Genomic DNA, 16,662 nt, shown 5'->3' with positions numbered 1-16,662 from the left:
GTGGATATGTTTGCTGCTAGCTCACTTAGTTTTGTATTGTGTGTCCTGCGTTTATTGGTGGACATGCCACCTTTGCACCAAGAAAAAAAGAGAAGAGAAAACCAGCTAGTCATGGTGACAGTTCCTGTTGTTCAGTAAAGGATTTTCCTTTTTCAGGATCCTTATTTTGATGTTTATTCTAGCTGAAGACTACAGTGTCCTTTACAAACATCAGTGACTATGAAAAGAGCAGTGAAAAATGACACCTGTTTTTCTCGGATGTTTCCACTACTTGTTTAGTCAAAGCTTTGGGACACTGAGATAATGTACTGAGGATCCTATCCCTAGGGGGATTCTAGGTGGGCTGTAGCCTTTAAACAAATCTGCTTGGACTTTTCCTTTACAGCTTTATGGCTGGCACATAGAAATGTCCTGAAAAGGTCTGTAAATTTCAAGGCTTAATTGTGTTAGGGAGGAAGGTGGTATTTCTTTTAATTTTGTTGTTGTTTTAAAGCACAGAGTAAGTAGGAGGTGAGTCCAGAATAGGAGTAACAGATTATGTAGATGAGCCTTTTCAGTTTGGTTCTTTTCTTGCGGTTTATTTTCAATCTACTTTCAAAAGCAGACTTTGCAAAGTCTCTTCGTGATCTCCAGAGTGTCTGTTTTTTTTTACCTCATTGTAAACCTATGCCTTTTTTTTTCAACAATTTTAAAATAGCTGTAAACTTGTGTGATTAATTTATAGTGCAAAGCACACTATGTGACTTCCACACCGCAGTGGACTCTGCTGGGCACCATCTTAGCAGTTTTACTTCCAGCAGCTTTCAGAAAGTACAGCCACAACCAAAATGTGGCAAGTAGTTAGCCATCATTTGCAGGGCCTGTCTATAACCCCTTTGTCCATAACAGATTGTTACCTATGAATAAACTGTGAGGAAATGAGTAAAGTCCATCATCAAAACCACAATTTAATTCTAGATTTGCAGTATGCATTTAAACCTTGTAATTTCACACACACACTTAAAAGCATGAGATAAAGGTAATGAATCTCTGTAGCTTGAGAAATTTGTCCCGAACTTGAGTTTCTGAAATTAATCTTCAAAATTTTCTTTTTGTTTCAGCTGGGGACTTGCAGTATTTACTGAAAAGCATCAGTGGTAGGTAAACATGAAACACATGATTGGCTTCACTTCAGTGTTTAAGATTTGTTGAAATGTTCAGTTTCAAAATAGGAATGTTTGGAAACTAATGGTGTTATTTTGCATGTTGACTTTTTGCAATGTTTTTCTTAATTAATTGAAGAGTCTTCATATTTTGATAGTCTTTTTGGGTCAGGTGTGTGTCTCCCTTCTGTGGCCATAAAGCAAATTATGTTCATGAACTTAGACTGGTAGGTTTTAAGCCTATGCACATGCTTTAAATTAAGTACATGCATTGTCTTCAGACAGGGTAAAGTGATAATCTTAAGTATTTGTATTTCCTAATATGGAAGTGTTAACAATAAATGCAGACAGCATTCATAAACAAATGTAAGCACTGTTTGAAGTTGTTTAGAAGCCTATTTACTATGTTTAACTGTAACAGGATTTTTGTTGCTTTTCTTGTGAATTATATATTGAATTCTAGGTATATATGTTGTGATGGACAAGATATGCAGATGGAGTGGATGATCAGCATTTTTACTGCACAGGTACTAATCTGATCAAAGAATTTTAACTTTTAATGCTGTTTTGAAAATGCCTTTAAACAATGATACATATGTGTTGTGGCTATGTTATAGATAAATTTGCAATGCCATTAAAATTTCTGGACTACCCAATGAAATAAAACAGCAACAAGATGGCTATTAGTCTGTGGAGACTATTATTTGTAATGTCAGTTTCATATGAAAGCTAAGTGCTTTGAGAGTAAGGGAGAAGGACATTCTGTTTGTTTTATTTTTCCCTTCTGTCTTGTAGAGAAGCTGGTTAAAGAAAGACAACTCATTTTCTTTGCAGCAATAATCCTCTTCTGGGTGAAATTCTGGCTATTGACCTAAAGGATGTGTTTGTGTGTCACAATGCCCGAGTGCTGTTACTCTACTCACTAATTTGGACCCTGGATGCAAACCAGTCATGACAGAAAGGTGTCCCATTTCAAAATGTAGTGAATGAACTAGCCCTGTTGAAGAGCTATTCCAATACAGCAGTATTCCTCTGGTACCCAGGTTAGCTTAGTTAACACTGACAATTCATTGTATTGGATAGGAATTCTCCTAAATTAAGTAATCTTCTGCTTGCTACTAGGTTGTGGGTAAGGATCGTGTACATTTCAGTGCCATATAATGCATTCTTGCAAATGGAGCTTAATATTTTTGTAGGAGGAAGCAGAAGTAAGAGAGATGGGAAGAGTTCAAGCTCACAGGAGACTAGTTTAAGATTTAAAAAAGATTTTGTATTTGTGTCAGATTTTTCTTGCCTTTCCTGTGATGTTCAGTGAACTTTGGGAAATAGCACTATGAATAAACATCACTAGATTTATGATTACCTGTGAGCTTTACATATTACATGATGTGGACTGGGTACAAGACTATTGCCATACATAGTTTTTAGACGCTTTTCAAAATAGAATCTGAACCTTCAATAGATAGTAGTGTTAGAATGCATGCCTTGTAAGGAAGACTTCCAAATTTTTGTCTTATTCAGCTCCCTTAACTGAACTATTGTAGTTTCTATGGAAACAGCCACTGGTCCTGGCATATATCTCATGGGCGTAACGTTAGCGATGTCACAACAAATAGGTTCAGAGGTTATTGATACAGGCTACTTAGAAATAACTCATACAAACTTGGTAACTGTTGAAGGCCGTTTGATGTAAAATCACAGGAAGTGCAATCAATTAGGATTCTGATCAGGTAGTGTGAGATATAGAATATTCCTCTGACAGTATAGATAAAAACAGAGACATACATCTCAATGTTAAAGATACTCTTTTTCTAACAAAAAAGTTAAATAATTCCATGTGCATTAAAAATTGCTTTGAATTAATACTGTTTGTTTTTAAAAATTTATTCCAATAAATGAACAGTACAGTGAATTGGCAGTACTAACGAGCTACATTGAGAGGGTGTTTTGGTTTCATATTGGGGGTTTTTGTGGGTTTTTTTGGGGTGGTATAGTGCTTTTTTGTGGAGTTTATTGGGTTTGGATTTTTTTCCTTTAATCAGCATTCTGAACATCAGTCAAGTTGTCAGACTGAATTACATGGGAAATTAAGTGCTAATGATGCAGATTTGTTATATTGTTCTTACTACAGTCTACTGCTTTAAATACATTTTATCATGAATATCTTCTTGAGAATGCAGTAGCTTGTATTGCTGAGGCTTACTGTAAGATCTCCTGTCCTGGTTTCAGCAGGGCTAGAGTTAATGTTTTTTTTCTGAGTAGCTGATGCAGTGCTGTGTTTTGGCTTTAGTCTGAGAACAGTGCTGATAACACACTGATGTTTTAGTTGTTGCTAAGTAGTACTTACCCTGATCAAGGACTTCTAGGTTTCCCATGCTGTGCCACTGAGGAGGGGCACAAGAAGCCGGGAAGGAGCAGAGATACGACACCTGACCCAAACTAGCCAAAGGGATATTCCATACCATGGAGCATCATGCTCAGTCTGTGAATGGGGGATGGTTGGCCAGGGGCTACAGATCACTGCTCGGAATGGGCTGGGTATCGGTCAGGGCATAATGATAAGTTGTACTGTGAATCACTGGGGTTTCTTAGGGTTTATTTCTCTCTTTTATTTCCCTTTTCATCATCATCATAATTATTATCATTATCATATTTTGCTTTAGTTATTAAGCTGTTCTTATCCAAACACATGGGTTTAACTTTTCTGTGGTTCTTCTCCCCATCCCTTGCAGGTGAGGTAAGTGAGCGGCTGTGTGGTACTTAGTTGCTGGCTGGGATTAAAATATGCCATTCCAAATGTTTGATATCATTCAGCAGCAGACATTTATCACATTATCCCATTTCTGAAACAAAACGTTGTAAATGTCAACTGAGGTAATTTCTGGTTAGAATTATCAAACTGAGGCTGTCTTTAGGGAAGATAGCTTGTCTTTTACCTTATCTATTATCACAGTATTTGAGCACTTTTATGTTACAGAGACTGGAGGCAGCACATTTTGTCAGTGGAATAGCTTAGATTGCAGATTCAGAATTACTGTAAAGTAGATTTTGAAGACTTAAGAAATTGACATTTAATGATCCAGTGCAATTAGGAGGGAGATAAAACTGTGTTACTATGCTCCTCAGTGCTTGAGCAGAATAAGACTTTATTGGTAATTAATATCATTACTATAGTTATCTTTTTATTCCTCCTGTTTTCAGATAATATTTATTCCTCTAATATAAATAGTGCAGAAAATTTAACTAGCAAAGTGTACCTACCACTGTAGTCTAGTAACAAGAGTACTTTTTGCTACAGAAAATAAAGTTAGCTCAGAGGTTACTAATCTTATACTTCAAGCTGGCAAATACTAAGAGGATTTTTAGGAGGACCAGTGTTCTTTCAGTTATATGCAAAAGTATCCTAGAAAGTATGACTAAAACTCTATTCTTGAACTCTGTAATAGTTTTGTACAAAATCACATAATAGCATGCATAGCACACAGTTGGAAGTAATTATTTCATATGAAGATGGCACGATAGTATTCTTCCAGTTGCATTGCCTTTGATCAACCAAAGAGGCACATTGTATTACTATGAGGTACAATTGAACAGATAGGTCAAAACTATGAATATGTACATTTATTATATGGCCTAATACATTGCTAGTATTTCTGATGTACCTTTCTAGAGTTCTATTTTAAGAAATGTTACAGACAAAGAAGAAAAATCAGGCTACTTTACAGGGATAGTTTCCTTAAGCTTGCTGAGAATTAAGGGAGGCAGTTTCCTTCAGAAGCTGACTTAAAGTTTCTTAATTACTTTCTGAATTGCAGTTGTTTCTTGTATCTTGGTCCACAGTAAACTGATTTTGGTTGGCAAGATTTGATCTTTCAGATAATACCTTCCCAATGTTTCATTGGAACAGGCCATTTCCTCTGAGATAACTTATGTTGTTATTGTAGGTTTAAGCAACGATTTTCTCCAAAATTATTAATATAAATTTTTAACTCTTATTTGCAAATTGTGATAATTTTATTTTCTTTTAGAAACTTTTGTGGGAGTCCTGAAAGCATGTTTATGTGGAATTTTGAAATTGTGAATTGAGTCAATGTGTTTTGTTTGATGATATTTTCTATTCTTAGAAGGCCATTTAAATAATAATATGGAGGGAAGATGTTTGCTACATGAAAACTGTATAAAGACCTTTTGGTTCTGTGTACTCGACATCGTGCAGCACTTACAAAACATTAGCACAATTTAAAGCACCATAGTGTCTTCCCCCATTTCCCACAGGAGGGCATAGTTTTGTGCAGTAGATGGCCTTTTCCAAGACTTCTGCATTACAAAAAGGATTTGTATATTTATGAAATTCCGCACCAAAAATAAGGTATCATTTTGTCCTTTAGCATGCAGATACATGGCCACCTGCCGGCAAAGCAAGAAAACAGTCTGTAACTAAAAGTCCAAAGATTGGAGGCTTACCACTAATTCCCATTCATCAAGAGAAGACCACTTGTAAAATCAGAGGGAGTTCAGAAGTAAGTTGTGTTTAAATTTTCTGTAGAACTTATAACCACAGTGTTGTACTTTTTAAAATAGTCCAGTAATAATGAACTCTTCAGAATGTTCTTTTCAGTGTTTTCTCATTAAAGGAACAGGACAATTTAATGTAAAAACACATTGTGACCTAAACTTTGACTGTTCAGTAAATCAGTAGTGAATTGTCACTTGTGTTTGGTTTTTTTTTTTTGAGCAATGACTGTTAATTAGAAGTAAATAGGACTGTGGGGTGGACTTATTTGCCTTACTTCCACCTGAGAAGCAGCTGTGCTAGTGGAGACACTATTTTGCTTGGGAAAAATAATGGTAACTAATCTTAATAGAATGGAGAATAAGTATTGAAACAAAACAGCTTGGTCCTTTGACTGTATGTTGTATTATTTCTTGCACGTTTTAGAAGATTTTGAAGGGAGGTAGAAATACGTATGTGTTATCATCACTCACAGAGATTTTGGTACAGGTATGAATTGGTGAAGCTGACTCAGTTGCATAACAAACCAAAAGCAAAGGTAGAAGTAATGCTTTATCAAAACAGCAAACTCCATTTTTCTTTTGTTCTGCTTTCTTCAGGCTTTCGTACTCTGGCTTACAAATTGACTATAATACAGTGTGAATGCAGTTATGGTTTTCCTATTTTGTTTAATTTGTCCTTTTGTTTTAACCTTCTCTCAAAGTATTTTTGCAGTTCTTTGATAAGCTCCTTCTAGCTAATATTTGCATTTTAAAAATGTTTTTTAATGAAAATAAATCACAGGTTTTGTCATTTAAAAAGCTTAATAGCCCTTAGGTATGTTTCTTACCTGTTCTTATGCAGGTACAGTTGACATCTGTAATAAGTTCTTTGCGATAGCTGCAAATTCAGACATTATATGATAAAGCTTTTATTTGATTTTGAGCTTCATGATTTAAAATCCCTAATACCTTATAGTATGAGAATGTTTTTATTATTAATATTTTTTGTTGATAATGCGCCTCATTAGGAAGGACTCTGCTGTTTCATACACTGCAACTTCGAGAAATTCTGCATTTAATTTAAAAGTAGAACATCACAGTCTTCATTATTTATGCCCTGACTAGATCCAGAGAAGTTTTATGCAGGGGCATTTGAAATCTTTAGGAAGGTTAACACCAAATTATAAGATAAGATATATAAAACTAACACTTTTCTTACCTGAAAAGCCACAGCTGGAATGAACAGTAAAATAGTGGTGGAAAGTAACCATATGATATGGTTTATGAAGGAGAAATATTGTACGCAGTAAATAGTAGTCAGTAAAGCAATAGACATCTCTTTGGAGACCAATGCCTCCAGTCTTTCCATGGATTTGTAATACTTCTCTAACAAGCAAAAATTTTGAAGCAATAGAGAGCAATAATAGGAGGAACTTTTCCTGAAAGACGCTGGTTTATGAAAAAATGAGGTCTGTTTACAGATCAGTGTGTAAACTTGTAGTAGAAATGTGATCAAAGTTACCCTCATATAGGCAAGAAAAGAGACTGTAAGTTCCCCAAACAGTGAAAAAAGTTGCATCTTTCTGATATGAATATAAGGGGAAAAAAATGCTAAACAACTTAAAGATACTCAGGAACTAATGAGTTTAACATTAAAGTTCTGTACTAAAAAGTCTATATTGAATGTCTTCTTTTTTCCCATTATTGGAAGTAGTTTTATTGTGCGCTAACAAAATAAATATATAATGCCCAAAGTTTGAAACCACTGTATAACTAAGAATCCTTCTAATAACAAATGGAATCAAAATATTTTCATTATTTGAGCACTACTTGTTGCATACATGGAGAGTAGAATCATTTAAACAAAATAGAAATATGCTGTATATCTGCAGTAATTCTGTAATTTTATTTCCAAATACAGAAAAACTGAGGAATGAGGGGAAAAAACCAAACTTACCTTCCATTGTCAAATACCATAAGTTATACCTTTGTAGCATTTTGAAAGGAACAGAGCATAAAGGAGGATGCAAATAGGTAGAGTTGCTCCATGTTTTTTTTGTTGGTGATATGCAGACAAAAAAAAATGTAGTTAGATGTATATATTCTTATCACTTTGTTCACTAATTATTTGATTAAGGGCCTGAAATTTAGAGGCAAACAGCTATTTCTAATTGAAATTGTTGCTTTTTATACTAAGAGTTATTGGGAGAAAAGTATGGAGTCCAGTAGCATAATAAATAGCGTGAGACTAAGAGTGGGCAGTGGATCAAATATAAAGAAATAGTACTGTTAAAAAACTTGATGTGGCAGTTCTGGTCACATATCAGATATGTTCTTTTGAATTTGGCTCTATCAATAAAATACAAATACGTAGGAATTAGGATTCCTCGGTATACTGAATCTGCTTTAAAAGTTCAATATGTTGAGTAGCAGTGTGTGTTAAGGGGCTACATGTCAGTACCCAAGAGTATTTCAGAGAAGCAAGCAGTCTTTGAATGAGTTCTGTATTTAAGCTGTTCCTATGCTCATTATATAAAGGGCTCCTGCTGTACCCAGTTTAGCAGGAGAGCTGTGCTGATTTCAGAAGGTTAGTTGGTATTTTTCTTCTCAAAAGATGCAAAATTGAAATGTTATGTAAAAAATTCTGTAAATAGAAGATTGTTGCTCCTGACTGAATTCCACAAGGTATTCATATCTTAGTTTGCTGAGTAACAGTGAATAGCTTGGAGTGTGTTATTCTGTTTTCTGGAAGGTACTGAATGACAATTTCCATTTCATGTACTACATACATATTATCACAGGTAGTACTTTTATTGTTATTTTATTAATTGAACATGTATCACTGGTGGTAATGTCACTGTTATCTTGCTCATTCAAAAACTGTTTTCAGTGGAAAGCAATTATTTTGAGTGGAAAATTATAGCTTTTTCAAGTATTTAGCAGAACAGAATTCCCTATATTCATGAATCATTGGGACAGTTTCTTGATTGCCTTGAAATCCTTTTCACTGACTATAGCTAAGATATAAATAATATGATGAACATATAATAATAGGATGCTTCTTGCTGGCTTAGGAGATAGTAGGAGATTCTAAAGTGGTAGCAGTTGTTACTGATGGGAGCAGAATTTAAGTCTTCAGGTAAACTAAAATCTGCTACATAGCACGCACTAGTGGTAAGCCATGTAAGCCCAAAAACAAACAAGGCAAGAGCTCTGAAATAGTGTGGATGTTGGGTTCTCGGCACTTTTATTTCACTGTACATATATGCTTCTAATACAGATATGCTTCTATCACACCAGTTGTGAGTTTAAATGCAACATTTTATTTGCCTTTCATTTCCTCCAGCTTAAGAACTTAAAAACAGCCTACCAGTATGGAACAGTGGCATTGCCATTGGTTTGTTGTTTTATCTGAGTTCCCAGTATGTTACTTAAAATTCCTAGCCAAAATTTGAAAAAACAGTCTTATAATTTATCAGGTAGTACTGAACAGCTGCTGAAAGTGTGTGTGATCCTGTAAAATAATCTTTTGTACATACATGTAGCTCAGTCATTAATTATACGAATTACAACATTCACACTTGTCTTTGATTTATGAATTCTGAGTTTTTAAGAGTATATGGATCTGCTGTAAAGCATTAAAATATGAGATACTCCTATAGGATGAAAATCAAATTTTAATTTTTTAGATATTTTAAAAATATTTTTAAAGTCTTACATGAAACTAATGAGCAAAAATTGCAATCTAAATATTACTGAACATTACTTGAATGTGATCTTATTTCTCTTTGCTTGTTTTCTCAAAAGATAGAACTACAATCCGGGAAAGCAAAATTTGGTGAGCATCATGAAAATGATTTCCTGGAAGAAAGAAAAAAAATGAAAGAAAAAGCTTCTATTGTGGCACAATGTTTGGAACGGAAGGAGGGGAAAGTGCGAAATCATTCAGAAACACATCAGAGCTTGATCTGTGCTGAGGATGTGGATTCAGTGATGACTGACCTGCATCAAAGACCACATAAGGCACTGAGAAAAAATAAGAACAAAACAAGCAAAACTACTTTGGAATTAGATAAAAAATTACCATCAAATGTGATTCAGGAACTAAATACAGTGCTGCAAAAGAACAGAGGACTTCATGATGAAACCTCCAGCTGACTTCCTGAGTCTGAAGTTTGAAATATACATATATATGTGTGTGTGTGTGTATTTCCCATGCAAAAATAGTCTTTTTTTTATGTCATTTGTACAGGGCAAAGGCAATAATTTGTTTATATGCAGCTGCTGATTTTGTATATGTCTATGCCACATGTTATAATGTAAGATTGAACTGAGAGGACTGATTATGAAGAACTCCTGAAATTTTGAAGTTCTCCTGTGCAATGCAATGACACCTGGGTTTTATCTATTACATTTTATTGCAAATTTCTTTCATATAATAATCCTAAGCACTATCAGAGCTTTTGTTCTGTTTATATTCTTTATCATCTTGTAAGTACTGGAGAGATATTTTTAGAAGAAGTCAAGATATACAGTGAAATTTTTACTGTTGGTCTGCAATATAGTTGTTTAACACTATGAAAATGAGTAACATCTGCTATGAGAAGTAATTTTTGCATGTAATTTTTTATTATTACTATTTAAGAGAAAAATTAGTGTCTCCTCTTATAGGTTTGTGCTCTGACAGAGCAGCATGTGAAACAATCAAAAGGACTGTAGTAGATAAGACAGCGTAATTAGTTCTTGTATCTGAAAACTGTGTCTCTATGGTATACACCTGATTATGACATCTAAGCAATGAGAGAGAATACTAAGGATGACAAAAAGCAATCTTTAAAACAATGTCTGATTTAAAAGGGTATACAACTTGGAAAAGCAGCATCATCTTTTTGCTTAACGGGCTTAAGTAATTTTATAAGCAGACCTTTGTTAGCTCTGTGTGAAAAAGGCAAAATTTCCTATCTCTGGATAGAGCTTGCTTGGTGCTGACAAAGTTGCTAGCATCTGATGAATATTTAATATTCACATGAGAAATGAATTTCTGTAAGAAAAAATGCTCCCCACACAAACATCTATCAGAAAGGTTCTAACTCCCTCAATTAAGAAGTGCCAGTTACTAAATGGGTGAGGAGATTAACCCCTCCCTTTACCATGAGGACAAAGGTGAGCAGTATGCTGTTTGCAGGAACTAAGAAATGCTTGTGCACAGCTCTTCTGAGTGTGAGGGTAGGTCTCAAGGTCGAGAGGACAGTCTCATTTGCTAAATTCCAGGTATCCAGGTAGCATTTCCTGAAGACAGGTGGCTACCCTGCAGCTACTCTGTTTTTTAAGCTCATGTTCCTTACATTTAAAATTAGAATCTAGCTTCAAAACAAAACCTGTGTGAACAATGAAATTATTTGGTTTTCTTCAGTTGTTTCATGGGTCTCCCCTTCACTCAGCCTGTGGGATTGTCTCTTTCTCTCTTATGGCATAGCACAGTTTTTACTTTGTCCCATAACAGCTGGATAGGCAAAAGGCATGGCTGTGCTGAGACTGTTTCCAGGTGCTGCAGATGCTGTCTGATTAAGCAGCAGGACCAACAGAGCAGAGTTAATGAGCTCACACTGCACCTTTCCTTCAGGGGAGGCATTAATAACAACATCTGCTTTATTTTGCTGCTGTCCCTTTTGTGGTCTGATTAACCAGTCTGCCACAGTTTTTCACCAGCCTTTTAAGAACTTACTGACACCTTTAGTATTCCTCAAGTTTTATTGGAGTTTTCCAGACCTCTGGGTAAGAGGTAATTTCAAGCTATTTCTTGTTTATTGGAAATTTAAATATTCTCTTAATTCCTTAAAATTTAAGAGGAAATATTAAACTTAATTGGCATCAATGAGACTGTTTTTTTATCAATGGATAGTTTTGGGGATGCTTTGTTGCTACTGAATTTCTTTGCATACAGAAGCAGTATGCTCATTTATCCCCTCTTCTATTTTTGGTAGTCCCAGGTGCCGTTACATTTCTCACATCGTTTATTTCTGTTCCTGATTGCATTGAACAGCTTAATTGGAAAAAATAATTTGTTTGATTGAAGAAACCAGACAAATGATTCGATATATCTGGCAACTCTGCTAGGAAATACAGAGAAAAGATCAAACTCAAATTACTTTATAGTGTTTTCTATTTATTCTTCTGGAATGTAGCACAGACAAAGCAAGTTTAGTCTTTCAGACATTGCACTTACTGTATTTGACCAGTTGCTGAATCTGAAATGAGTTTGTAGATTTTAATTTTTCCAGTGCACTATTGACTGTTTTGCTACCTTTAATTTGTAATTGAGCCTTTTCTCATAATTGAGGCCCTGGCTCAAGAAAGCATATAAACCTGAACTTAAGTTGTATTGACTAAAGTCGGTGCTTCATGTTAATAAGTAGGTTCTTAAATGCCGATTTGAATCAGGACCAAATGCCACCAGGAGAAATTACCTCAGTTTCTGTCAGAGGCTGGACCTGAATGTGCTGTTTACAGTTGTACTTTTAGTTGCATATATTTTTCAGTATTGAATTATGATTGCTATTTTGTTTCTTTTTACTGGGTTCTTAAAAATAGCATTCACTTTACTGCTGAAAGCCTCATGCATCATTTAAGCCCCTACACTAATGGAGTAAATGGAGCAGTGGAAGGGTTTTGAGCATTGAAGTGAATATGTCTGTGATGAAAATGTTTTGTGTATTTTTATTGGATCTAAGGTCTACAGAAATACTTGTTCTATTTCAAAAGCATATCACAGAAAAAGTATCTGTATGACTTCTGTTAAAAGGCCCTAAAAAGCAAGTAAAAAAAAAAAGAAAAAAGATGTTTATTAAAATACCTTGAAATTTGGTTTTGTATGTGTACATCCACAAATACACTTGCATATGTGTATATGTGCATACAGTTATGTGCACATCCAGAGAGACACTGAAGGATGACAGTGTTAATCCAAGGAAAATTTGTTGGGGAAAGTAAAACTTAAATTTACAATGAATTGTTTGAAATAGGTATCAAAGTCTTGGACCAATTATCTGACATATGATTGTTGCACTACACATTTGAGATTGATTCAAGACCTGCAGGAAAATTCTGGTTTGTTGCAGTACCTTAATGGCTACTGATCTTTTATTGTTCCTGTGCTATAGATTGGCAGAGGAAGTGTAGTTTTCAGAGAATAAATGATAATTATTTCAATAAATGCTGTTTCTCTAAAATAGGCAATGTAATTTTTTTTTCCCAAGAAAAAAATAAAAATGTTTGGGGTTTGGGTGTTTTGTCTTTTAAAAGAGACTTCTGTAGGTCTTTCCATATGAGAGCTATTGAGTAACCTGACATTTACTTCCTGATCTGCAAAAGGAAATTAAATGAGGTATAGGTATTTTATGTATGGTTTTATAACAATGGGAAGACTAGAATTAAAATCTCAGTAACTCTCAAGTTCCTTGTTACTTTTTTAGACTTCTGCAACCATTGTAGATGTAAAGCTGGCATGTAAACATTGTTTATACTAATTGTTTTAACATAATGCCTGTTTTCTCTTTGTGTGGGGTTTTTCACATGTTAGGATGGGGAAGGGAAACAACCCAAAGTCCCAAGAAAAATATGAGCTGGAATTTTTTTTTTTTAGTTGGTTCTTTGGCTTTCTTAGTTTTTGTTAAGTTTTGGGGTTTTTTTTCATTTAGTTGAACTGAATATTGGTTACAATTTTGGAATTTTCTTCGAAACGGATCTTTTTCAAAGATATTCCTTTGAGCTACCAGTTCAGGAGAGCAGTTTGGCTAATAGGTTTTGTGCCTCAGCAGAAACTGCGCTACTGTAGAGTCAGTTTCACCAGGTGAGATCTACAAAGTATGTTCATTCAGAGCTTGGCTTTATCATGTGACTTGAGTTGAGGCACGATTTATACATTGTAAGACTTTGCAAACATTATCTAAGAATCTGTCCAGTAGGGGAAGGATATCCCAAAATATTTCTTCAGTTAATGTGGAGGGCTTGGCTGTGTTGTTGATTTCTGTTTCTTAGTTCTTCTCTTTTCAAAGCTCTGGGATGTTATGCTTAAAGTGAGTTACTATGCCACTGGCTGTGTCCGCCAGAGGCATGCCTGCATGGCTTCCACTGTCATGTATGAGGGTAGTTTTGGACTGCTCTGCAGGTGCATGTTTTTCAGAAAGTAGAAGTTACGGAATTTTATCTCACTGCTGTGATTCTGCTCTCCCCTGGTACAGTGCTAGTGCAGTTTGTGTTCCTATAAGTGCTGCTCTGTTACCACCTGTTCCACATCTCAAGTTCCGGAATAAGGAATCGGGGAAAATATTTACATGCTCTGCTGGGGATGGTGGTGGTGCCTTCAGGAGTCTGGAGGTGCAGGGTACATCTTACTGTCTGAAGCACTGTTATGGACCTACCCTGTGGTATCTCCATTCAGGTTTTTAAATCTTTTCCAGTGCAAGCTGTTTCAGTGGGAAGTTACCAGTTATCAGACTCTCGCTGGCACAACTTCATTTGTGCCTGGGACCAAATTGAAACAATTAAAAAAAAGTACAGACTCAAGTCCTAGTAAGCATAGCATCTCTGAAATTATATTTAACTTGGGCTATTTAAGGCAAATCTGTAGTCTCAGTAAGTTAGATTAGGAAACCTGTAGTATGTACGTGTGGGATAGAAGCAGATTACATTGATGGATGGATGGAATGCATTCCAAGTTGAATTGTTTGAAAAACTATGCACTTACTTGCAAAACTGAGCCTATTGCAGAAAAATTGACTAGGAAGATTCAGAATGCTTAGATATGGTCTATACAATATTTCTGTTTCTGACCCTTCAGAAATATTCTCTGTGCTGTCAATAAAAGAAGTATTTCTCAGACTGGGGGTTTTGAGGGTGGATTGTTCTCTGTAAAAAAGGCAGGAAGACTTGCAAAGTTATCTTCATGGTTCACTTTAGGTTTGTATGTTTTACTGCTTTAATTGCCACTCCACTGCAAATGAGTTTCATCTGCAACTCAGATAAGGGGAAAATCATGCTGAAATAGTTATATTCATTCTTACCACTACCATATCTTAATTGTCTTTGCTGAAATTTCAGAACATTCCTGTTATGCTTTGCTGCTCATGTTTTACTAGAAAATCATGGCAATCTGTGATACTGAAGAGGAAGAAGGAACTGGATATTAACGCCACAGTTACAGTAGGCAATTCTATCTTCCTGTGTACTTGCACTCTTGCACTGCAGTTTAGAGGTTTGGGGGGGTTTAGTACTTAGCCTTCCTGACTTTACATGAGCCCTTCCTGCTTTTCGTTTTAGTGTCATACACTCTGGTACATCCTAATCTTTAGGTTGTCTTCCATGCCCACTCCTTTCTGCTCATCAGCTTGATGTGGTTTTGCTCTGCTTTTTAAATTTATGACTCAAAATTTGGCCATGCTTTTTGTTTAGATCCCATGAGATTGCTTGACTGCTGATTGTGGCTTCTTTTGCAAATGGTACATGCATTATGGTCAAGCCCACTGTGTCAAGCTTGCCTTAACCTTTATCTTAAATCCTGATAGTGATCTCCTCAAGCTTTCCTATAAAGAAAGGGATTTCACTGAACTGGCCAGGAGAGACAGAGGCTTAGGTGTTGACAAATAGGTGTTAAAAAGTTCTGTAACTCCATCCCTGGCAGTGTTCAAGGCCAGGTTGGACAGAGCCTTGGGTGACATGATTCAGTGGGAGGTGTCCTTGCCCATGGCAGGGGGGTTGGAACTAGATGATCTTAAGGTCCTTTCCAACCCTAACTGTTCTATGATTCTATGGTTTCTATCCATTAACCCTGAAGGTCTTCCTCATATTTACATTTGTAGTCCTCAGCAAATCAGAAGGCAAGCTAAAGCAAATGTACTCTGTTTGGCTTTTTAAATTATTTTAGTTCAGTGCCTTAATGTTCCTGTAATATGTGTTGTGCCTTGTAATAAAGGATGCAATTTCTTGCAATTTATACCTTTGGTTACATAAGCACTAAAGCCTTTTCCTTCAAAAATCAATTAGCATTGGTTTGCCCAGAATTGTGGACTGCTGTCTAACTAATAGGTTTGAATAAATTGAGGTTTTTCTGTATGTATGAGTTTTATAACTTGTCATTTTCTCCACTATTTATTTTTCCAAAGTGTTCCATTTAAAAGCTCATAATGTATTTGTATTTGACTAGTTTTGCTTTATATTTCTATTTAAATTACAATATGATTGAAATATAATTTCTTTAAAGAGCCTCTAGCCATCAGCCTTTATTTTATTGTGTCTTAGTTTATACTTCTGACTGACATCCAGCACTTAAGTTTGCTTTCATGGTCAGTGTTTTTTTTTCCTCTCTTTACTCATTCATCTTATACATTGGAACTGTTCAAGCTCAATGAATGATAAATACAATAAACTGCATATAACAATCCCAAGGTCTTCTCAGGCTGTTATAAGTAGAACATTTTTCACATGAGGATACCTCACAGACTTTCCTTCCAAGGAAAACCAGGTTACATGGGAGATTACACAACTTTAACGCAGAGGAGTATCTTGGAGTCTTGGTTAAATTGCTGAGTGAAACAACAGTAAACTTTATCCATGTCCTGGAGATTTGTTATTTCGTTCCCTTTCTGTATAGCATAGCCTAGACAGGTAAATGAATTTTGAGAATGTTTCCATTCTATGAACTAGTGGACAGAAAAATAAATATGAAATATCTGTAAAATAAGAAGAAATACCACCATTACCTTAAGTGTCTTTTTTACCCATTAAATAGCAAAATAGAAGTAAATTCAGATTTTTTTTTTTCCTTCCATCTTTTAAAGTTTTCACTACCTAGAACTTTCTGTGAATTTTCAGTATTAGTAACTGAATTTTATTTAGAAAGCTTATCTTCCAAAATTTGAATCTGGATAGAGAAATTACTAAATGTAAAATGTTTTCTAAAGACCTTTTATAAGGGTTTGCTTTCCTGCAAACTAGGAACATCATAGCAGCATCAACTTGTTTACAGTTG

The 16,662-nt window shown here is 35.3% G+C and overlaps 1 protein-coding gene across 1 annotated transcript in view; it reads left to right on the top strand.

Moving 5' to 3' along the window:
* ARAP2 (ArfGAP with RhoGAP domain, ankyrin repeat and PH domain 2) overlaps positions 1 to 16,074 on the top strand; it is a 127,453-nt gene extending 111,379 nt beyond the window's left edge. The window contains exons 30-33 of the mRNA XM_013129061.3: positions 1,101 to 1,136; positions 1,606 to 1,669; positions 5,531 to 5,662; positions 9,444 to 16,074. Of these exons, the coding sequence (XP_012984515.2) occupies positions 1,101 to 1,136; positions 1,606 to 1,669; positions 5,531 to 5,662; positions 9,444 to 9,794 (583 nt within the window). The 3' untranslated portion in view covers positions 9,795 to 16,074. The remainder of the gene's footprint in view (positions 1 to 1,100; positions 1,137 to 1,605; positions 1,670 to 5,530; positions 5,663 to 9,443) is intronic.
* Positions 16,075 to 16,662: the final 588 nt, after the last annotated feature.

Source organism: Melopsittacus undulatus, chromosome 7, assembly GCF_012275295.1.
Source record: "Melopsittacus undulatus isolate bMelUnd1 chromosome 7, bMelUnd1.mat.Z, whole genome shotgun sequence".
In the NCBI taxonomy this organism is placed as follows: domain Eukaryota; kingdom Metazoa; phylum Chordata; class Aves; order Psittaciformes; family Psittaculidae; genus Melopsittacus; species Melopsittacus undulatus.
This window is presented reverse-complemented; position numbering and strand designations above follow the sequence as displayed.